At 45.5% G+C, this 24755-nt stretch overlaps 1 protein-coding gene across 3 annotated transcripts in view; it reads right to left on the bottom strand.

Annotated features, from left to right (window-relative positions):
- JPH3 (junctophilin 3) overlaps positions 1-19240 on the bottom strand; it is a 150527-nt gene extending 131287 nt beyond the window's left edge. For 2 of the 3 annotated variants that reach the window (XM_048870873.2, XM_075118459.1), the window contains exon 1: positions 17874-19240. In XM_048870873.2, coding sequence (XP_048726830.1) covers positions 17874-18255 — 382 coding nt within the window. In that variant the 5' untranslated portion in view covers positions 18256-19240. The remainder of the gene's footprint in view (positions 1-17873) is intronic. The other variant, XM_048870872.2, reaches the window with a different exon arrangement.
- Between the last annotated feature and the right edge of the window lie 5515 nt (positions 19241-24755).

Below are 24755 nucleotides of genomic sequence, written 5' to 3'. Positions count from 1 at the left end.
TCTGTGCCCCAACTTTCCCATCTGAAAAGCAGGGATAATATTGTGAATACCTGAACAATTCATACAGGTGTTAGGAGCTAATCAATCTTCCTGTTTCCAAAGTGCTTGAAAGATCTGGAGTGTTACGGACTTAATAAGAATTATGATGTTCTATTCGTTTTGTTTTACTTAGTGCTCAAGTGAAGGTGCTCTTGTGTCGATGGGAGAGCTTCTTTCATCGGCATAGTTAATCCACATTCCGGAGAGGCTGTAGCTGTGTTGACGGGAGACGCTGTCCCATGGACATAGCGCTGTCTGCGCTACGGGGTTAGGTCAGTATAACTGTGTCACTTAGGGGTGTGAATTTTTCACACTCACGAGCGACATTGTTATACTGATATAAATCTGTAGGGTAGATCTGGCTTTAGGAAAGGTATTTTTACAGCTTATCCCAGGGCAGTGTGACAGCAGGGAAATAAAGGGCACCTGCTTTCTGTCCTCGTGCCTCTCATTTCAGAAACAATCCCTGCCCTTCCGTCCCACTTATCCGAACCATACATTCCTCCTTCCACTTGAGTGGATGGGAGAAGCAACCTTCTCAAATGCCCCTCCTTCAGCCCTGCTACCTAGAGATTGTACTCCTTTGACCTCCAAAGACTCCAAACTATGGGAAGTGGTAATGGTGACTTAGTGGTGGTGTGTTTCTCCCAGAACCAGTCTTGCACCAGTGCCCCAGCTTGGTGCTAAGAGGTGCTGTACTACCTTTCAGGTGAGACTTAAAACCTGAGGTCTAGACTACATGTAGTTATGGAAGATCCCATCACAACTTAGTAAGTGAAGGGAAGTTAAAAGCCCTGGCCAGGTTCCAAATGGGGCACTAATTATTGGTATAATGCCCACTATGCACTAAGCAGTTTACAGGCAGATATGAAGACAAGGGGCCAGATTTTCAAAGGTATTTAGGTACCTAAAGATGCAGTTAGGTGCCTAGTGGGATTTTTGAAAGCACCTAAATGCCCATACCTTTAAAATTGTGGCCTAAGGTGCCTACCCCAAGAGCTTAGCATATAAGTAGACAACATACAGGGAAGGTGCAGGGGAAGTTGAATAGCTAACTAGCCAAAAGCATTCCCATGGCTGTGCACACATCGATAGGAACTACATGTGTAAATGACAAGCTCCATATCACCTGTACAATTTCAAAAATCTGAGGCACAGTTTAAAAAGTTATTCAATTGATTTAATTCCTGTAAATGAGTGTAAAGAGATGTACTCTAGGCTCATTTTATCAACTGGAAAACAAGAGACGGAGAACATTTTGGAAAAGAGGTTCAACTATTCAAAAAAAAATGCATATCCCTCCCCTCCCCCCGCTGAAGAGACGTGTCAGATTTATTTATAATCACCGATACCATACTCGGCACATGAAAGAAACTATAGCCATGTGACATGCAATGCTGCGATGACTGTTCAGTGTGCTGTCTGCTACTTCAGGTTGAGTGGCCTGCTTTCTATTGTTTGTTTTTGTACTGGAGTAAGATGGTATGAATGGCATCCCCTGGGAAACTTGCAAAAACAAGTTCTTGCTCCCTGGAGGATATCCCAGTGAGCCTGAGTTTCAAATAAATAAACAGCGCCCAGAAGGTTCTGTCTCATAGAGAGTATAAGAGCAAAATGCCAGGTCTGGCACATTAAATTGATACACTAGCATTGCTCATCTATTGTACCCAATCAAAAGTTTAGAACCAGCCTTTCTATCCCTCAGCATACACAATTCTTGTGGATTTCGTTCACCAAATGCAGTGTCATTTATTTGACTATAAAATCTGGCACTTCCTGTCTACACCATCAGACGGACAAAAGAGATCAGGGGTTTTTTGAATGGCTGAACCGTTCTTCCATCAAATTTTTCCTTCTATGGAACGGGCTCATCAAACATCTCTAAAAGCTTGCAAGTTGCTGAGCTCTTTGGCCTTGATCCAGTGAGTAGAGCACTTAAGTGCATGATGTACTTTAAGCACATGGGACTACTTACATGCATGCTTAACTTTAAGCATATAAGTGCTTGTCCTGGTTTGAGGCCAGCATGTTTCAGACACGATCCCTAGAATGTGTGGAACACTCAGATAGGAATAAAACACACTGATTGGTTTGTGGACCTAGCACTTGCCCTCAAAGGTCCTTAGCCTAGCTCTGCCAGTCTCCAGATCTCTAAAATGGAGATAGATACCTTCATAAAGTGCTTTGAAGTGTATGGCTGCAGAGTGGCACCCGAGTGCTAAGTGTTGTTATTCTGACACTGTCAGGTCAAAAGAATCATGCATTTAGAAAAATATTCCTTCCCTATGTTACAAAAATTGAGTTGAAGAAATAAATAAAAATAGCCCCCAGTTAAGTGCCAGTTGTTTTTTAGTGCATGTAATAGAGTGGCCTGCGCCTTTAAGGGCCTGGGGCCAGCCAGCCCTGTTCACTCTTTAGATAAAGCTGAGAAGGGGGCCAGGTGTTCCCTCATAAAGAGCTCCAGGAAAGAAGGGACAGCTAGGAACTGGTGCAGTGAGAGAGCAGGCCTGGCTTGTTCCCCAGTTATCTGAGAGCAGGAAGAGATAGTTAGTTAGGGAGGAGAGGTTGGGCCCAGCCTGAGAATGGGGTGAAAGTTCCCCTTCTAGGGGAAGGGTGTTACGGGGATTTGTACAGCCCAGGGGAGAAGAACTGTGGTGTTTCTTGGAAAGGAGAACTGATGGAGAAGAACAGATCCTGAGGTAGGAGGAACTGGGTCCGACTGAAAGCGGGTTGGGGGGGAAGATTTTTAAGGGTTTTTTTTGGGGGGGGGGGGATGTATTAGAGTAGAACCCCCAGCTTGGGAATTTTGTCACATAGCTTTTGGACTGTGTGGAATTCTTAAGTGGCTCTGAGACAAGGGGAAACTGAGGCAGGGTGCTGTAGTGCCACCCCAGGCCATGGTGGGGTGCAGGGAAGGCCTACACTGTAACCGTGCATGCCAGGTTAGCAAGGCTATGTCTGTGCAAGGTACTACAATTCTGGCTGTTTTTCAGGTTGCCTAAAGACAGATAGATATAGGTACGTGGCCCTTTGCAGAGGTTGTGAGTGGCAGGCTTCAAAAACTCAGTTTCTTTGTTGTTCCATGTGCTATTTGAAGCATGTCCAGATCTGCATGGTATGAGGACAATATCAGACCAAGACAGCAATCCAAAATGTGGATACCTCACTATAGCACTCAGTGGGGCTTTGCAATTAGGTCTGAAGGGCCCAAACTGCCTGTCCACATTGCAAAACCAGATGGAATGAATTGTACCTCGCAAATTGTTAGTTTATTTCATTATTAATCCTGCTGGTGAGTTCACCTTCTCTCTTATCTGTAGAGTCTGTAGTATACTAATTAAAGGAGTCTAACGACAATAATTAGGCAGATCTCTCTGCCATATCTTCTTCTAAGAGATCTTCTGAAGTATGACACAAGAAAGCGTGTTGTACAGATATCACTTGCCAGCAATTCAGTATCAGAGAGGCCTGGGGAGCTGTATCTATGGTAATATTCATGCAGTTGTTTAAAAAGCATATTTAGCATCTCAGAAAATATGTCCCAAGGAAACTGAAGTGTGAGAGGCAAAAGGAGACTGCATGGCCCAGTTTCAGGACCCAGAGCCTTTTCCCCCTCATTCATTAGTTCAAATTCAGCTCAGGCTGACAGTAAACAGAAAACATTACTTGCTGATGGTTGGGTGACTTATGTGAGATGGGGGCGGGGGCGGGGGGGGGTCTCAGCTCAGGTGCTGGTGTCCTTGTCACAGAACCCACCTCACCATAACTGGCATTAATTGGTCTCCATATTGGCAGTCTCAGCAGAGGGGCCAAGGAGTGACTGAGCCATGGAGATTGCATTCCCCTCGCCCTTGAAAGTGGCTCTTCTAGAGCAGCTGGCAGTGGGGCTGAGGTTGCATGGATGCTACCCAGGCTGTGGCTACATACAGGCCCCTGCTCTCCCGTGCTGCCAGCCCAACAGCTTTCATGAGCATCATCTCCATTTTAATATACAATTCAAACATTCCAAGAGATGCCTCTGTTCATCACTCGGGGGAAACGCTTGGGCTGATTCTTCTCATGGAGGTATGAATCAGGAAGGTGATAGAACTTCTCCAGGCCAAAAGCAGTGCCAGGGAGAGGGAAATCAGGCCCTGAGATTCCCAATGTGCTTGCAAGCAGGTGGTGAGACCTTCTTTTTAAAAAGGAGCTTGTGACAGGGTGTGTAATGAAAAAGTTAACTGGAGATAGAGGAATGAGTGCTCCTGGTTGCACCTGGAGGGTGGGCCAGGCCCAAATGAAGATGAAGCTCAGGCCAGGGAGGTGCTGGGTGGTGACCATAAAGGGAGGAAGCTCAGAGGAAAAGTCAACTGGGAAAGGGAAAAACTCTTGTAGTTCTCTCAGGAGACTAGAGCGGGGAAAAAAAGCTTAGAGGGGGCAGAGGTACCGGAAGCTCAGGGAGGGGTTGTTGGTAAAGGCCTGAAGGAAGGCCAAGCTAGGAAGAAGTCCAGGGAAGCAGCAAAGCATATGAGGAAGCAGACCTTAGCTGCCTGCCACAGGGTCCCTGGACTGGAGCCCAGAGAAGGAGGGCCTGGGTCCCCTCATGTGGTGTGGAACCATGCTGACACAAGGGGAGAGAGAACTGTTGAGTTTGGTGCTGGGCTGCCAGAAAGAAAGCCCTGGGAGGCATCCCTCTGCACAACAGCAGAACAACCACCCTGCAGAGCCCAGGAGGAGTGAGTCAGAGTAGGGGGGAAGAGTTAAGTTTGCTTGAATTTACTTTATTGGGCTCTTTGTTTGCTCCAGAAGTGGCGGGAACTGAATGTGACCTGGCTAGAAAGGCAAGTCACAAGCAGAGAATTGCAGGGCAGGAGCCAGTCAGCTGAGGATGCTAGCAAGGGAAAGCTGGCCATTTCCAGCCCTGAGGGGGTGCATCAGCAGTGAGTCAACTCCCAGACAGCCCTAGAGAACAAGGACATCACAAGCAGTGACAGAATGATGGTTCCTTGCTCCACGTCCTCGGCACCATGTCTCGGCGCTGACTCAGTGATCACCCTACAGGCAAAAGGGGTAGTTCAATCACCACATCCACCCATCGGGTCCGGTCTCTGCTAATGCTGCTGACCAAGGTGCCAGCTGATGCGGGCGTTGGGCACTGCACTAAGATGACGGGGCTTGATTGTCAAGGTGCTGGACTGGGAGCTGTGGGTGCCTGGCCCTTCTGAAGTTTAGACCCATTTTCTTTGGAAAAAGTAAATGCCGACTTTTCCCAAGATTGCAAGGGGCACCCCAAACTGGGGTGGTCATGTAGCAGCCTCCCCCATGGCTGGGCAGAGGTATTCTGTTTTTAGACAGAGTACCAGTGTTTATTAAATACAAAAATGGGAACGGGATTCTGAGTTGCAGGACCAGTGTTGATGGACAGGTGAACAGAGATGGGAAGCATTTTGAAATGTTGTCTATTTTGGATAGTTTTTAATTGTCTTCATAGTCATACACACATACGTGTAATTACTCATCCATGGATGGATGTGCACATATACACGTGTGTGTGTGTGCCAGAAGCAGAAAGCATCAAGTGGCCACCTTATTTGGACAGTGGCTCAAATAGTGTGATGCCCCATTCATCTTTGTGTGTGTGTGTGTGTGTGTGTGGGGGTATTTGGCTTGTGTGTTTAAGCTGCTGTTTGCCCCCAGGGGCACCCTTCCCCTTGTGGTCCCACCACTGTCACTTTAACCCAAGAAGAGTTTCCCTGTGTCAGGGCACAGGGAGCTTTGCTCCACTCTAAAAAGTGAGAAAATGACACCAGTCAATTGCTTGTACCTTCCGCCCAATATCTGCACCAATGACAACTGCTGATTTGACACAAAGATCTTTGATCTTTCTGCTCATAGATCCACTTGCAGTCACTCCAGTGCCTGAAGCTGCACTAGAAATTCTACCAGTGGAGAACCTGACCTGCAATAAACAGCCCAGTAGCTGCAACAGAGGACTAATGGGATGCTTCTGAACTGCCCATGGCTAACAACACACGGGCAGCTAAGGAGGGCTGCAGAGCTCCACCTAAAATGGTGATCTAAACCTATCACTGGAGTCACATAGAGGTCTAGGAAGAGCCGCAAGTGATGCTTGAGGCACTGGATGAGGTTCAGTGACAGTACAGTGTATGCAATGCCAAGTAGACATGGAGCCAGCTGCAGACTAACCTCCTCCCAGCCCTTCCTTTGATTATATATGTTCAGACCATGACTAGATTTTACTAAATATGGCCACAGTTGGGAAGAGATTTCCCAACACATCATGGTATTAAGCCACTATCCATGTGGGCTAACCAGGTTGGGTATATTCCCCCCCAGGAATATTTGGCAGAAGTCACACCAGAAAATGACACACACATTTAGCTAGGCTCACATCTGTAATGGAGGAATCCCTGCAAACTAATGTATACATTTTAGAGCATGCCTGACAATGGCTTCTAAGGCATTTAGGCTACATGCTTTGAGAGGCAAAAACTCAATTTGCTCCCCACCATGTACTGTAAAATACAAATACATTCTTAGCCTTTCTGCCCACCCCACTAACCCTGTATCTATATCCCATCCTCCCCCATGAATCTTGTGTGTGTTTCATTCGTAACTTCCTTTTCCAGCCAGTGTTTAGAGGAAAATAACTTTAAAAAAAAAATTGTGGTTGCTAGCTCTAGTGAGTTGCTGCGTTTCTTAAAGTCTCAGTTCCTGGAGTTGTGAGAATCTCAGCTTTCATTTTGTAAAAGGAAATCTCTAGCCCTCTATTTGCAGAGCAAAGGTGGAGGAAAATGATCCCCCTAAAGGCAAATCAAGCCTATTTATGGGGAGAGGGGAACTATCATGATTTTAAAGCCAATCTCACAATTCTGGGGGCCTGACCGGGGTTTGCAATGATTGTTGAATGCTTAGGGTTGACAGCACTGGACTGCTCAGTTGTGCTAACTCCATGTGAAGCTAGTGGGAATTGAGCGAGTTAGGCAGCTTGCAGAAATAAGACCCATAACTGTCCCCAGGAACAGACTGACTGCTCTGGAGGGAGCTCACATGCATGCTTCAATCCAGGCTTCCTAACAAAGCAAAGCAACAGCCCTACAATCAGAGCTATGCGGGTGAACCCTCATGGACCTGTCTGCATGATGCGGGGGGAGGAACATACTGGGCTTTAGCATGTAAGATGCTAACTGCATTAAAATACATTCAGCCTCCTTAATATTTCTAATATGCTTCTCTCACAAAATACAGTCGAATCTGGCTAATTCTCACTCTGCTAATCCTCCAACCCTATAATCTTCCTCAAAACTCTGTGATCTCGCCACACTTTGCAGCAAAGCTTTCACAGCAGCTCATTGTAGTAAAGTCTCGTGTTGCTAAGGGCTTGTCTAAATGCAAAAGTGGTACTGCTTTAACTATACGGGCACACTCCTCCTTAGTACGGATGCAGATATATCAAAATAAAGGTGCTTTACACCAGTATAGCAGAGGTCCCCAAACGGTGGGGCATGCCTCCCCCTAGGGGGTGAGGAGGACCATTTGGAGGGGTGCAGCTTGGACCTGGGCCAACCCCCACAGGGATGGAGAGGGGGTGCCACCTAGCTTGGCTTCTGGCCCTGGCCATGGCCTCAGCCCCCTTACCCCTGTCTCCCCTTCCTCCAAGCTGCAGCCCTGTACCTGGCCCCAGTTCGGGGAGGGGGTGGCATGAATAGGGCAAGGGTGGGGGTCCAACCCTGAAAAGTTTGGGGACCACTGCATTAGGGCCAGAAGTGCCAGTCCTCCCACTAATTTCAGCATTGCTTGGGGGTAGGGGGAACAATTGGCTGCCATCCCCACCTGCTCACCTCCTGGGAAAGAGCAGCCAATCAGGAGACAGGCAGAGCTCTTCCCTCTCCCCTCAGGAGCTGCGAGGATTTTTGGGGGGCAAGGAAGGAGGGAGCAGAAAGAACGCAGCAGCTCTACTTCCCTTTGCCCTGCTGTGAACAATGGGTCCGTCTGCTTCCTGCCCTTACCAGGCCTGGGAAGGGGGAGTGGGGTTAAGAATTCTGGGAACTGCAGCGGGGCACCTGAGGGAAGGGCTAGAACAGATGTAGAGGCTGAATAATGAATGGCTGGGGCTGGAGAAAGGGCAGGGATGTGTGGTGATGGGGGCGGCAATTAATTAATGAGACGTTTGGGGAGAAGCTGGGAGCTCTGCACCCTCAGGCAGCCACGAGATTCTGCAGCGAGGGCCAGACTCACTCAGTGCAATTGGGGGAGCTGGCGACACCAATTGGCACACCACTCCATGTGGGGGTGGGGCAGGGGAGTTCAATCAAAAGACAGACCAAACCCCACAATCCCCCTTTTTTTAAACTCCTTATTTTGGGGCCAATCCCATGACGTTTTGGAGGAGGAATTTGTTGTTTTTAACTTGGGGGATGGCAATCCTGAAGACTTAAGAACATGCTTAACTGACTGGGGCTACTCCTGTTTTAAAGCTAAGCACATCCTTATGCCTTTGCAGGATCTGGGCCTTCTACCTCCTGATTTATGCCTACTGCCCAGGGCTGAAAAAGAAAGTAGCTGGGAAGAGAAAGCACAGTAATAAAATTCTAGACTCTGGGGATGAAAATAACCCCCTTGGTCCATCTCCTTGCCAGTGCCCAGGGCCGTTGTCTGTGTCCACATTTGCTAGGGCTTAGTTTGGTCCAGCTTTAAATAAACCAAGAGACAGGAGCTTCCACCACTTCCAGCCTCAAAACTTCCTGCTTATCCTTGCTGGATCCAGTGGCTGGAAGTTGAAACTAGACATTTTCAGACAGGAAATGACACACAATTTTTTTAGCAGGCAGTGAGTAAATGAACACTGGAACAATTTATGAAGGGTCTTGATGGATTTTCCATCGCTGGCAATTCTTAAATCAAGAGTGGATGTTTTTCATAAAGCTCTGCTCTGGGAATGATTTGGGGGGCCAGTCTCTGGCCTGTGCTATGCAGGAGGTTGGAGTTGATGATCACAGTGGTCCCTTCTGGCCTTGGGATCTATGAATCCCTCTCCATCATCGTAATCTCTTTTACGATGTCCTGCAGGCATGGACTGACTTTCTCATTCCAGTGCATCAAACCCCTCACTCCCCATTCAATTCCACCTACAGAGACCCCCAGTTCTTGTACACACTAGCCCACCTCAGTGTAATACCCTCTCCAGCACAGCATGGACACTATAAATACATAATGTCTGTGTCTCATGTTATCTACATCTCATTGTTACGCTGTAAGCTCTTCCAGACTGAGCCAGACCCTTAGCTGGTGTAAATTTGCATGACACCATTGGAGTCAGCTGCGGAGCAGGCTCCATCTCCTTATTTTTGTGGTTTGTACAATTCCAAGCATGTCAACATTCAGTTAACTAATAATAATTCTACACATTAATATATCTCAGTATCAGAAAGTATTATTTTCCCCCAGTAGTCAGTTACCATTTCCTCTTTCTTAGTTTCCTCCCATTATTCCATTGTCCAATCCTGAATAATTCCTCTGCCTCCCTGGTGTTTACACCATTCTGATATTTTTCTTCAGTCATGTCAAGGGTAAAGCAGAACATAAATGTTTATCATGAATGCTAATCCCAAACATTCAAAAATCATGAGATGGGTTCCTGCTTGCTTTCTTCCTCCCCACCCCTGCCAAATCATGAGATTTGAATTAAAAACCATACCATTTTTAAAAATAATACACATTGGGTTCTTTTTAGTTGGTTTCTGAGCCTTTAATGGCCACCTTTTCAAGCATTTCTCTACAAACTTACTTTAGAAAAAAAAACAAATGAAGCTGAGAATCTCACAGAATCACCTGATTCCAGAAGTTGGGGCTTTGAGGAAAAACACCAAAGATCACAAGAGTCACAATAAACAAGTGATGGCAAGGCTGTTTTATAAGGATGTTCCAATCTTCCCATTTCAGTTGTTCCTATGATAGATTATTTTTTGCGTGAGTTTTGGTGCTGGCAGGAGGTGCCAGATGACAGCCCTGGACGCTGAAGGTCTCTCTGGGTACAGCGCTGGGTGTGGTAGCTTAAGCAACATCCTGCTTCTGCAGAACACCCTGTGCTCATGTGCTTTGACCCTGGTTTGAAGGGATAACCTCTAGGAGTAAGAGGTGAGTTCCGTTTCCAGATCTCTTCTATCCTTGTGAAAAGCCTCCCCTAAAAAAGGAGCCACGAAGCCCCACTAATGATATATATTTACAATTGGAGCAGGGCTGGGCCCTTAGAGGACAATGGCAAAGCTCCCACTGACTTAAATGAGGCAGGATCAGGCCTGACATTCTGCGGGAAAATGTGCCCTAAGGTAAACATATCTGGTTCTTTTAGACGAAGCTCAGCTGAGCTGCTCAGTTAATAATGGACTTTAGGGTTTAAAATCTAAACCCCCTGAATGAAATTGGCAAGAAATACTTGGAAGCAGCATGGAAAGGAGAGTACCAGCTTCTCTAAAATGCCTGTAATCTCCTCCTTGCTTCTTCTGAGTTTTGGCGGAGAGCAAGTGCAGCATCAATTTAACATCTGATACAGTCTGTGTCAGGGGACTGTCTCCTGCCCTTGCAAGAGCAGACTCAATGATCTAATAGGTCTTTTTCTGTCTCTAATAGCTGTGATGCTGTATGAGATGGCAGCACTCCTTGGCCCTGATATTGCAGACAGGGAGGTGGTCTGGCTAGTACTTTTAGCACAAGAAACCTGCCTTCTAGTTTTATGCTACAGTCTTGACTCTGACACTAGCTCATTATGGCTCCAATCCTGGACCACTGAAACGTGACTAGTCCCGCTATAGTCTGGGGTCTCTGTGACCTTAGGCAATTCACTCCTCATCTATTTGTGACTTTGTTTCCACCACCCCTTGTAAAATGGAAATAATATTTCCCAACCTTGGTAAAGCACTTTGTCTTGTGTTTCTAAATGGTCATGCTGCAGGGTTCCAGCCGAGCTCCTGAAGGGGTCAGCAAGGGTTTCCTCCACCCCACATGTCTTGCGGTGTTGCCATAATTTTTTTTAATCTCCTTCCACTGAAGCATCAGGGATGGCCATGGCCAGAGACAGGTCATTGGATTGTGAGGTGGCACTGTGCATTCTTTCTCTCGGGTGCTTGGCTGGTTGGTTCTTGCTCACATACAGAGTCTAACCAATCACCACATGTGGGGTCGGAAAGGAATTTCCCCCACGTCAGATTGGCAGTGAGCATGAGTTTGATTGTTGCCTTCCTCTGCAGCATGTGGTGCAGGTTACTTGCCAGGATTATCTAGGTATATCTCACTTCATCATTTCCCTGCTGTTGTAGGGGTCTCGCGTGCCTCTGTCCTGCCCATTCTCTGCCTATGGCATACAATAGTCTAGTTTCCTTTGGGCTGTAATACTTGGGTCTAGTTTCAGATGCTGGGTTTAGTGTGTGGGTGCTGGCCTGTGCTATACAGGAGATCAGACCAGATGATCTGCTGGTTCCTTCCAGCCTTGAACTCTGACTCTCTGACTTTGAGATCTTCTGAATAAAAGCTTCAGTCTCTGCTATAATAATAATCATTAATAATAAATATTCAAAAAGGGATTGGATACTTCTGTGGATATCTACAATACCCAGAGTTAAACAATTAACAATGACAGATTTTGGAAGCAATATTAAACAGTGTGCTTCAGGCCCCAAGTTTGTCTCTGACTGTTAGGTCTCATTCTGGTCTCTGTGTGGGGCAAATTATCCCATGTCTGCCTAATGCAGGATTCTTAAACCTTCCTCTGAAGCATCTGGGGTTACTCCTTGTCAGAGACAGGACACTGGACTAGTCTGATCCTGTCTGCAAATTCCTGTGTTTGTTTGTTATTACCTGGGCCAGACTCCTATTACTTGAGTACCTCTCTGTGCTTTGAATGAAGTAACATGTTATGTGTGTCATTTAGTATTTTGATCATTTTTCTGTTCTGTTTTAATTATTGTTCACTTCTTATCATTCTTGTATTTTAAGCATGAACCATACCCAGTAAACTTCTAGGCAGCTGGGTGCTTTATAAATAAAGCTATTATTGTAATGAAATTAACAATAATTATTTTAAAATCAGCTTATTAGCAGCAATTAAGTCTTCGCCTTTGGATTCTGTAGGAACCTGAATATTTAAAGAACACTCAGTATTTGTGTTTGTTTCCCACTGACTTTTTAAAATGCTACAACAAGCCATTTATGGGAACAAAATAACTTGAGAGCTGACACTTCCATGGCATTTCTGCCATCCAGGATATGAACAGCTCTCGTGTAAATTTGTCCTTGTGGGTGGTTGGCTCCTTGCAGCATTAAGAAAACCTGTGGAAAAACATCAATGCAAATAGCAATACAACACAGACACTAGATTCTGCAAGCACCCTTAATGGCAATATGCAGCGTTAGTTTAAAACAGATTGCCTCTACATTAAGGAAAATGGGTCACATCCTCTTCTCTGTTGCATTAACTTCAGGAGGGTTTGAATGGACGTAACTGAGAGCAGAAATTGGCCCTAAATTTGTAGACATACAAGGTAAATGTGGGCCCTCCACCCAACATTCCTGTTCCATCTCTACTGCACCCACCCATTTACACCTTTAGTTCATAGGATTTACAGGGCAAGGACTTAATTTCATTCTCTGGCTTTTGGGGGTGGGGGGTAGGTATTTTGTATTTTCTTATAACAACACTTAAAACGTTTTGTTTGTAGATCTCCGAGCATTCGACAAAAGCAGCATTATAAGTATCACTATCTCCATTTCATAGATGAGGAAACTGAGTCATGGAGATGTTAAGGGTCTTAAGCCAGGCTAAACATGGCAGAGTCAAGTATTGAATCCAAGCCTCCTGACTCCAAGCCTCATCTCCCATCCACTGAACCAATCTGCCCCTTGGGTGGTGATGAGTCACTCCTGTGCTAGGCTCCAGCCAATCCAAAAGCCAGGAACTGGTCTTGTGACTCCCAGACCAGGTATTGAAGGTACAGGAGGAACAGCTGCTCAGTCTGCTCAACACCACTCTGGGGCTTGGAACTCATTCCTGCCTGATAGTGGCAACAGACTCCCCAAACCTTAGTCCTGCTCCAGCCTTGCACCAACCCCACCCTCGCCTCCTAGGCCTGAGCATACCCAGGACAGTTTCCGACACCTCCATCTTTTTTCTTACTGGTTGCAAAGCACTCTAGACCTCTATGGCAGTCTTCCAAAATAGTCATGAAAATTTGCTAGCCCAGGCACAAAATCAAATTGCTCACCCGTGCTTAGTGAAAATACAAATGATATTGCACTTACCCATCAAATAAATTATTCACCCCAGGCATGTGGACAAGGAGAACTTTGGAAGACTGATATTGATGATAATCCTTTTGGTTTGGGATGGCTGTGTGGATGTAAGTGGTTTATAAGACATACAAATTATTGGGGCCCAAACAACCTCAGATGTTTGCCCCGAGACTTCAAATACCAGACTCCCATATAAATCCTGGTAAAATCACCTATGTATGGCACATAAGCATTCTTGCAGTTAGCCTTTGGTCTTCTTTTGGTCATTTATCCTGCCCTAGTGTTTGTGGTATGATAACAAATGGAGAGAGAATACACTGAGAAACATTTCTTATTGCATGAAGCATCCTACACAGAGTTTATGATGGAGCACGTTCTCTGGAGTTAAAAGAATGTTCACTTGATTTATGCAAACTATTCACCCCCAGGTTGTTGGCTTGTATGGGGTTTGTTAAAGAGAGACCTGGAAGAGCTACATGGACCCTTTTGTAAGTGTCCTGCTAAGAATGGAGGAGTAGATATTCTCAGCATGGGCTTGGTGAGACGTGCCCATTCAGCACAGTGCTACTATCTCTCTCCAAGGTCCTGAAGAGAGACAAGCCAGTCTTCAGAGACTAGATTGATTGAGCTGTGGGTTTTTTCCCCTTGAGGTTTGGCGAGGGTAATTCAAATTGTGAACGTCAGTCAGGCCTAATCACTACTGTATCACTTAGCTATTTTAAGAGGGTGCTGGTTCTTGGTATTCTTTACCCAACGCTGCCTCAATTTCCAAATATAAAGTAGCTAAAATCGAGATGGGTAGGAAAGAAAATAGCTTTTAAGGCTATTTTTTTAGCAGCCATTTTTAGGCCTGAGATTAGCAACATTAAATTTGATATTTGCTTAATTTCCCTAACCCCACCTCTTAGTAACCATTGTTTTAGCAACTAAGAAAGAATCTGCTTCAAAATACAAAGCTTTTCCTGCTAGTTGGTGTTTGTTTGTTTTTAAAGGATTTCTGTACTTTATTTTCTACTTGATTTGTGGTTTGGTTCTTTTTTATAATTTCTCTTCCTCCCCCCTGCCCCCTCCCCCCCCAGTTCAACTTGCGGGAAATTGTTTCACATTTTAACCAAGCTGTACTGAGGTTTCAATTCAGTAAAGAACTCAATGGAACAATTCACTTGCTTCAAGTTATGCCTACAGTAATGTTCCTTGATGAATCGGGGCCTATGCCTTCAAAAGATTTCTGATCGGTAGCTCCGTAAACAGCAGATCTGATTCACATCTCCATTAATCCAGTTGTATGGTAGTATAACTCCAGTGAAGTGACACTGGTGCAAAACTGGAGTAACCCAGTGGTAAATCAGGCCCAGTATCAGAATTCAACATAAAGCAAACAGTAAATCATTCATTTGAAGCCTGTTTATGAATGGGCATAAGTAGGAGTCTGGGCTAGAGGGCAGGAAGGGTTTAGAGTCAGAGGAGTTGGGGTGTGATATCTTTGCAAAATATGGTTTGTGTGGGAGTTATATCTATGGGACTGTACATGGAAGTGAGTGTATCTGTATGCAGCAGGGGTGTGTGTGTGTGTGTGTGTAAATGTCAGTGTGATATGGGGAAGGGTGTGTTTGCAATGCTCATGGTGGGTGCATGTTACATGCATGTGGTTCTTTGTTTGTGGGACATAATTATGTGGTCTGAGTGGATGTGTCAGGGAGACTGTGAGCATCTGTATGGGGCTGAGGGACTATGTGGGTATGTATGGCAAGACTGAGCATGTGCCTGGTGATGAGTGTGTCTGTGGGAGGTGTGAGAGTCTGCGATCTGCATACGGGGGATGTGTGTGAGAGACAGGTGTGAGAACAATGTGTGTGTTGGGCAGGGGGAAGACACACATGTCTGTGAGCAGGACAGGAAGAGTGACTGGTGGAAACAAAACTGAATTCTTTGTATGCCATATCCTAAATCCAAGCAAAATGCACAATACATTTGTGCATTATTCCATGCAAAATACGGCTTCCCAAAGTCAGCATTGGCAGGGATCGCTGTAGCTGTGAGACTTTTGCTGATTCTTTGCTGCTTTTCTATCTACTGTTGAAGAAGTAAAATTTTGAGTCAAAACCCCTCATTCACTAGCATCCTGTTTTCCAATCCCTGCTACCCATTTGGTGATCCCTCATTTAGCACCAGTTGATTTACCATACAATGCAAGGGACTGAAGTTTAGTATTGGTGGCAAGCAACAGATGATGGGACAATGATTGCAATGCACAAGAAAGTGACTAAACTAATAATTTGGCTAGATTAATGAGATGCACATAATTTCCAATAGCTGCCTCTTTCTTATGATAGCCAGACAATTATTCTTTCAATATAATGACTGCACACATCTGGACCCAATTATCCAAATGCATGGTGATCATTTAGATTTAGCGCCAGGAAGCCGGGAGATGCCAGATCTGGCCTTTTTGCCCAGACAAAGTGGCGACATCCATTCAGGAAGGGACCATGGCTTCTTGGTACCCAGGGATGCTGGAGCAGAGTTCACCTAAGTGCGATTTCTATTGGGTTCAGTTGTCCCAAGGTGAGCATCAGAATGAGATGTTATGAGGAGCTGTGCTTTGAAAAGAGTACAACCAGTTCACTGGAGTATACATTTTGTGCTTTGTAGTTTTTCTTGGTAATTGCAGGCCTAACCATAGGTACCACTTTATGTAGTTATCTATCACATCCTTTTCCCTACCCTTATAATTGAAATAATTTTGCTACAGATGCCATCCTTCTTTTTTACCTAGCAATTTTCTTAACCCTTCCTAAAATAAGACACTTTTTTTTTAAATCCCAAGCACAGACTAGATGGGGATGAAAGCTTTGTTTCCGGCAGGTTCTTGAGAACTAAGAATTGCTCCTAGTCTGCCCCCAATTTGGCTCTGGTGCCCTTACTTCTCAAAGAACTGTTCCGCTGCAACTAGTCACGGGCATGCATTGCTGGTGACTGCGTATTCTGCATGCATGCACGCTCGGCCAGTCTGGTGACATGCAGTTCGCAGAGCCATGTAGTTTGAGACTTTTACAGCCTGACTTCAGTCTGTCTCTACTGAAAATGTTGTTTATCAGGGCCTAGATGTCACGAGGGGCATAGAAAGGCAGTACTGTGGTCAGGTGCATACCGAAGCTGTCCAGATCCTGTCCTAGCATTTCAAGTGCATAAGAAAAAAATCATTTCCAAACCTAGATTACCTCTGCACAGAAGATTATCAGTATTTAAAGATTGCTTCACAACACAAACCAAACAGATTTAAAATGGGCTCCTGATTCTTTCCCAGCTATGTGAAGCAGAAGGCTGCAATTGTATTTTCTTTTGGGGAAAACCCTAGCAGTGAAAAATTATTACTTTTAAATAGATCATTCTGTTTCTTTTTGGAAAAACTAAAAGCTGTTTCAGGTAACATTTAATGTTGCCTTCTTATCTTATCACAAAGCAGTGAGCTGTGTTTTCCAGAGACATGTCTTGCAAGAAGAGCTTTTTCCCAGCTTCCAGGAAGACACAAAATTGCAATGTTTATGAGACCTATCTCAGTCTGAGAGTTCTGGAAAAGAACACCATTGGAAAGCCCAGTTTTGATAGACACACACCCAACAAAAACAACAGGCCAGCCTTGTTAATTCCATTGGCTTCTAGCAGATAGGCCTGATTATTCTTATGGTGGCAGTTTAGATTAGATGGAATGATACAGCCACTTGCAGCAGAAATACAGCTGTTCGGCCTTAAAGCCTGTAAGTCTGACAATTTTTGATCACCCTCACTGAGTTTTCTTGTTTTTATTTAATCCACATTTCCCCTCAACATTTTATTAAGCCATGCTGAGAGAAGAGCTCTTTCTATCCCTCTGAGCCCCTACAAAATGCATTAAGCTGTAGTGAAATAGGAGCATAAGAACCCTGTTTGAATGAAATTATCTTGCCCAGTATTATCAAGTGTAGGTTTGCATTTGGAGGGGACAGGAAGGCGATACATGGATGTAAAGATCTGACCCTTGCTGAGAGCATTTGCCATCTGTTTCTTATAGCTAGAGTTTCAAATATCTGTACAAGATCTCGCAGCAGTGCAATGACCATTCTATCCATGGCTGCTTTGCAGGCTTGGTGGAGATCCTACAGGTTATGGTGGTGCAGTAATGACTCTGAATCCAACTTGGCCTATCTCCTTTCAACTTGGCTACGCTGCCTCCTGCTTTCCCGTATTAGATCTTTCTCCCTCTTGCTCCCATACCCTCCTCTGAAAAGCTCTGGTCATCTAAGTAGGGAGAAAAAGCTTAGAGCCCCATTGAACATATGAGGCAGCTTGTGGCAAACGCTGGGATAATGCCATGCTGGGTTGGTTTTCCTGTACCCTGTAGGAAACTGGTATGATCATCACTTGCTCCCAACTAGCAGGCTGCAAACTCTGAGAGTTCAGCCCAGGCAAAGGGTCCCTCTTATGGGGGAGGCAGGAGAGATTTCTTCTAACCTCTTATTTCCTTTTATCACGGCTTGAGCCAGCTCAGAAGATACTAACACATCACCTACCTCCATCCGAGTAGGTCTCTGTCCCGTAGCCGTCCTGTAATCCATTGCTCCAGGTGCCTTCATATTTGGCCCCATTGCCAGTGCATTCACGGACCCCGTACCGTCCCTTAAATCCATGAGTCCACTCTCCTTTGTACACCCACTTCCCCTTGCTCTCCACACCGATGCCATGGCGCTTGCCCTGTGCCCAGGTGCCCTGGTAAGTGTTGCCACTGGGCCAGGTGTAGACCCCCAGCACCTCAAAGCCGTGACTCCAGGAGCCGGTATACTCGCCTTGACCCTTCGGGCCGGTACAGATTCCGTGGCCGTGAGCCTTTCCGTCCTCCCAGCCTCCACAGTAGGAGCCTCCATCGTCAAAATTAAACCTTCCCCCACTGGACATGCATGTAATTCGGTTTGCAAAGCCCCCAGAAGGTGAAAAAAGAAAATGGCAAAAAAACCTGAATTATTATTTAATCAAATCTGAATGGTGCACCAGGTCCAGCGTGCTGCTTCAGTCAATTTCTTGGGGTTATTCATCCTCTAGGAGGATCCTCAGGATCAGTCCCTTCTTCTCCTGCTGTGGAAACAGTATCACACCAAAAAAAAAAGGGGGGGGGGAGAGGGCGTGGGGGGAAATAGCAGCAAGAGCAGCAGCAGCTGAAGGGTTTTGGTGCAAACGACTCCACCTAAAAATCATCCAAGGCAGAGCCCAGGAAAGGGAAATAAAGGGGGAGGGGGAGAAGAAAGTGTGGGGGGGGGGGATGGGGGGGAGACTAACTGCCAACAATTTTTTTTTTTTAAAGAATCCTTCTCAAATCAGAAGACACCCAGGGTCTCAGCCCCACGCCTGTGACCTCCACCGGGGGCTGCCCGCTGCTGATGCTGACTCGCGCGCCCCAGCCCCGGCAGAAGCGGCGGCAGCATATTGGGAGGCTCGTGGCTCAGCAGCAATGCAGTGTCTGTGTCTCCCCGCCTCGCGCTCGCGCTCACACACACACACACACACACACACACGCTTCACACACACACGCTCTCTCGCCTCACCCTAGGAAACAACGGGAGCTGCTCTGATTCCTTCCCCCTGCAAACCTCACTCCGCTCGGCCTCCGCTCGGCCTTTGCAATAAGTCCCGCATCTTGGTGCAAAGATGCTTTCAGCAATGGGAAGGATGGGGAGGGGGGAGAAGGATCTGGAGGGAGGGGGGGTGTCTCTTTTTTTTTTTTGTATCTCCAGTCTGGAGGGGGCGGGGGGGGAAGAGGGGTCGTCTTGCTTCCCCCGCTCTCCCTTCGGTCCCCTTCTTCCCGTCTTCCCAGTGGTTATAAATCTTGCTTATTAAGGAGAACAGCTCCTAGGCGGGCTGCTCTCGATTCCATGCTCAGCCCGGATTTAAAGAGACAGGAACTGCGTAATGTGGAGACTCCCAGAAGAGAGCTCTCCCACCAGATGCTTAACCCACTACCTCCTTGGGCACAGCGGGCTTATCTCAGACAAAACAGGCTGCGGGGTTAGCCTGCGGCGGGGTGATGATTAATGGCAGGCTGGAATCTGTCAGCCCAGTACCTAGAAGAAAAACAAACCCTCTGCCTTGTCTCCTTTATTTATTGCTGCCTCTCCATTCCTCACCTACCCCTCTCCCCATATTTAATTGCTGGCTAGTCTGTGCTTCTGGACCCTGCTTAAAAGAAAGGAGTGTCGATTTATCTTAATGTTATGGGGCCAAACATATTGTTAACCCCCCCTCCCCGCCAAGCCTTGGGGCAAAAACTGCCTTTGGTACAGGGCCAAGCACACTGATGGTGCAAAAAGACATTATTAATTAACTATAGGTGGTGGTGGTTGTTTAATGCATATACCAGAGTCTGAGCTGTGTTCATAAACCATCTGCCATTCTGTCCAATTCCTATTAAAGTTGTCTCACTTCTAAACCCCATTTTACTTCACGACCATCCTTCCCCCACAAAGACAGGCAAGAGAGCAAAGAGCCAGCAACAAACATGCACCAGGATGCTACAGGCACTCCTGGAATGATTTTACAGGCTAGAAAATGATAAACATACTGAAGCTACTCAAGAGGATGCTGCTGTGGAGCTGTAGTCACAGCAGCAGTGAATTCCAACCGCATAAGGCTCCAATCCTGAAAAAGCATGTGCTTAATTTAAGCACCTGAGTATTCCCACTGGAGATATGTGTTGAAGTGTTGGCAGGATCAAGGTTTATGTTTTCATGGATTAAAAGCGGGGCTTTGAAAAAATATTTTTTTAATATCGTTCACATGAGCTGGACCCTGGAATCCTGGGGTGGGAGGGAGGGGATCAGCCTCCTTCAGAAAATGTTTGAGATTTTGACTCCTAGCCACCTGTTTGGGTAACTGCATAGTCTTTCCACTTTATTTTATTTATTTATTTATTGTTAATTAGTGATGGACTCGAGGCAAGATTATGTTTGGATCTGGACTCAGATCTGAGGCCCCAGTTCAGCAAAAAAAATAAGCAATCTGCTTAACTTTAAGCAAGTGCTTAAGTTCCATTCAAATCCATAGGACTAAGGGGCACATGGTCAAAGACAAATAAATGCTTAAGTGCTCTGCTGAACAGAGATGTGTTACTGAACTGAGACCTGAGTCTGTATTTGCCCAGGGGGAGGATTCAGATGTAGGATTCCCATTTGGGTCCATCTCTATTAGTAATTTTGCACCCTATCCAGTAGAGTAATATATTTTAATGTTTATTACATTCCAGTCTGTAAGAATATATTTGCTTGGTAACCTTTAGCCTCTCATTCCTAATTATTCTAAGTTACTCCTTTGTATTAGAGTAGCATTTAGAGGTCCCAACTAAGATCAAGGGCCCATTGTGTTGGGCACTGTACAGTCACACAGCAAGCGACGGTCCCTGGGGCAAAGAACTTGGAACCTAAATAGACATCAGAAACACAGAACCTGGAAAATTTTTCAGTTTTTTGGCAACCAAAAGATCACTTTTTGTTTTATTTCCAACAAAAACCCCAAAACAATTCCAAGACAATTTTTGAGGAAAATAGAAATTGGTTTAGACTTTGTCACAAATTTTCAAGGGGAAAAAGGAATTTCCTTGCCAGCTCCAGATACAATATAAAAGCAGAGAGATGAGAGTGATGCCCGGCATGCATCACGTCACTTCCATTTTTCCCTCAGCCACTTTAAAGTATCCTCTGTGTATTTTCACGTTAGCCATCTTCTTTTTAAATGTGAGCAGCCACCATTCTACTCCACCAGCTGATTCTAATGAGTTCCATACTCTGTAGAAATCACCTACCAGTGCGTATGCTCATCTGCACCAAAAGCCATGCGTAGCACAACCACTGGCTAAATTCACTCCAAACAACATGTACATAAGAACGGCTATACTGGGTCGGTCCATCGAGCCCAGTATCCTGTCTTCCAACAGTGGCCAGTGCAAGGTGCCCCAGAGGGAATGAACAGAACAGGTAATCATCAAGTGGTCCGTCCCCTGTCATCCATTCCCAGCTTCTGGCAAACAGAGGCTAGGGACCCCATCCCTGCCCATCCTGGCTAATAGCCATTGGTGGACCTATCCTCCGTTAACTTATCTAGTTCATTTTTTTTTTTAAACCTTGTTGTAGTCTTGGCCTTCACAACATGTGGGGAGGGATAGCTCAGTGGTTTGAGCTTTGGCCTGCTTAAACCCAGAGTTGCGAGTTCAATTTTTGAGGGGACCATTTAGGGATCTGGGGCAAAAATTGGGGATTGGTCCTGCTTTGAGCAGGGGGTTGGACTAGATGACCTCCTGAGGTCCCTTCCAACTCTGATATTCTATGATCCTCTGGCAAGGAGTTCCACAGGTTGACTACATTGTGTGGAAAAAATACTTCCTTTTGTTTGTTTTTAAACCTGCTGCCTATTAATTTCATTTGGTGACCCCAGTTCTTGTGTTACAAGAAGGAGTAAATAACACTTCCTTATTTACTTCCTCTACACCAATCATGATTTTATAGACCTCTATCATATCCCCCCTTAGCTGTTTATTTTCTAAGCTGAAAAGTCCCAGTCTTATTAAGCTCTCGTTATATGGCAGCCGTTCCATACCCCTAATCATTTTTGTTGCCCTTTTCTGAACCTTTTCCAATTCAAACAGATCTTTTTTGGAGATGGGACGACCACATCTGCACGCAGTATTCAAGATGTGGCTGCGCCATGGATTTATATAGGGGCAATATATTTTGTCTTTTTATCTGTCCCTTTCTTAATGATTCTCAACACTGTTTGCTTTTTTGACTGTTGCTGCACATTGAATCGATGTTTTCAGAGAACTCTCTACAATGACTCCAAGATCTCTTTCTTGAATGGTAACAGCTAATTTAGACCCCATCATTTTATATGTATAGTTGGGATTAAAAAACATTTAATGAAACCTTGTTTAAAAAAATCAAGATGGAATTGCATTTCAAAAGCAATCAGTAATCTATTAATACTGCACTCAGACAAATTTAGGCCAAATAGATATTGCAGGGAGTTTATAGGTGTGAGGTTTAGTGATGGGGTAGTTCCTGTAGCTAGGCCATTCGGCATGCTTTCTGATTTTAAAACTGAAGATTATTTTAGGTGCAGCACCCCAGTGGCCTCAGTGCTAGGGGCAATTTCTACCTTCGTTTATTTCCCTGTCATTCTCAGTCTATAGTTGCAGAAGATGAGGCCAATGGGAAGGGCATTGGGTAAATGTTTTATTTCCATATTTTGACATCGCTGGTCGTTGTTTTTACTTAGAATCATAGAAGGTTAGGGTTGGAAGGGACCTCAGGAGGTCATCTAGTCCAACCCCCTGCTTGAAGCAGGACCAATCCCCAATTTTTGGCCCAGATCCCTAAATGGCCCCCTCAAGGATTGAACTCACAACCCTGGGTTTAGCAGGCCAATGCTCAAACCACTGAGCTATCCCTCCCCCCCATTGTTGGTGCTATCCCTCTCCAGCTTGTTGTTGGTGCCCTTGGATGAGCAGCACATAGTGCACCGTAGTTGCTTTTGGGGCGAGGCATCATTAAAGAATGACGAATGCTCACTTCATGGCTATTTCTGCCCCTCATCTGTTAGCACATCACTCTGTAGCTGGTGAAGATCAGTTACACATCTACACAACAAAACTTCTCTTGCTCATTAACCCCGTGAGGGATTTAGACTAAATGAAGTCCAGATCCAGTCCAAGGAAAGCTCGCCCCCTTGCAACCAATGCCCCTTGCTAAATTGCTTGCAACACTCCTGACTCCCTATCCTGTGCATGCTGCCTCTGGCTCCCCCTCCTTTGACTCTGTGGGTCTCAATGCCCCATCCCAGTCCCAGGTCCTGATCTGTGGAGACTTCCTTAATCCATCCCCAGCCTTATCCTGAAGCTGGCAGAAGAGCAGCAGAAAGCCTGGAAGGCAGTGTAACCATGGGGGCGGGGGCCGCTGGTTGGAAGGCAAGGGTTCCACCAATGGGGAGATGGCCTCTTTGCAAATTTGTTGTGGAGCAGTGCTCTCTGGTGACTTTCTTCACAGCTCTGCCCGAGGAGCTGGGGAGACATGGCTGGTGTGGGAGCATTACTGCATGGGTCCGTTGGCCAAAAACACATGAGGGCAGGGCACAGATGCTGTTTGTGGCCCTGAGTCTCTGTGACCTGGGAGGAGTCATTGAAGCCTCTTTCTGTTAGATCACTTCCCACTCCCAGCAATCCACAGGCCATGTAAGATGATGATTGATCCGGCCATCTTGCCGGGGGTGGGGGTAGCAAAACTACCGATTAAGTTAATTAGAGAGACAAGGTGAGTGAGATACAACTTCTGCTGGTGAGAGAGAGAAGCTTTCAAGCCATAGCTCTGTGTAAGCTCAAAAACTGTCTCTCTCACCAACAGAAGTTGGTCCAATAAAATATATTACTTCACCCACCTTGTCTCTCTAATATCCTGGGACCGACACAACTGTAACTACACTGCAGGCTGAAGTCAACATCCGTTTCACCTGCCTAAATGCTGCAATATCAGCCCCAGAGTGGGTATATTTCTTGAATACCGGGAATTATTTATTGGATCAACTTCTGTTTGTGAGAGAGAGATGCTTTTGAACTCCACAGAGCTTTTCTTCAGGTCTGGGAAAGGTACTCAGAGTGTAACTTGAAAGCTCGTCTCTTTCACCAACAGAAGTTGGTCCAATAAAAAATATTTACCTCACTCACCTTGTGTCTCTGAGACCAACAGAGCTGCAGCAACACTGCAAACAGGAATTATTTTGGCATTCATTTGGTCAAATCTTGACACATTTCCCCAGTATTTTAAAGGGGACAGTTATTAACTCAAGGTAGTGGGTTTCCACTTACACTAATCATCTTATCTTGGATTAATTACATAGTAAATAGATAAATTAAAAAAATGAAATAGAATAATACAATACAACAAAAAGCCAACAAGCATGTGATAACCAGCTTCCAATGGATCAACCAGCTGAGCAGGTGTAAGGGGAGACTACCCAATGCTCAGGCAGGATATAAAATGCAAAAAGCAAAACCCACAGTGGTAAAGGATCACCTGCTTCTGTTGTGCCATGCTTACAAATGACCAGGGGCTCCTGTTGTGCTGGGAGGAGACATGTTTCACATCATTTCAGTGCTGTTCTTTGTGTGTCTGGAGCCAGCATGGCCTCTGTCAATAACAACATGTGAACAGAGGAGAAGTCACTCTGCAGTTTGCTCTTGCTTTTGGCAAACAGGTTTTGTGGGATGGGGGTTGGGGCTCACCTGTCATTACTAGCTTTCTGGTACAAATCAGTTCAAGGTAATGCAGTTATACCTCTGCAAATGGGAAAATACCTTTAATTTAATTTAATTTCATGTGAGCAACAGCCAGTGTGATGTCGTATTGACTGAATACTGGGGT

The sequence above is a fragment of the Caretta caretta genome, chromosome 12 (assembly GCF_965140235.1).
Source record: "Caretta caretta isolate rCarCar2 chromosome 12, rCarCar1.hap1, whole genome shotgun sequence".
Taxonomy (NCBI): domain Eukaryota; kingdom Metazoa; phylum Chordata; order Testudines; family Cheloniidae; genus Caretta; species Caretta caretta.
Note: the sequence above shows the minus strand (reverse complement) of the source record. Positions and strands in the feature narration are given on the sequence as shown.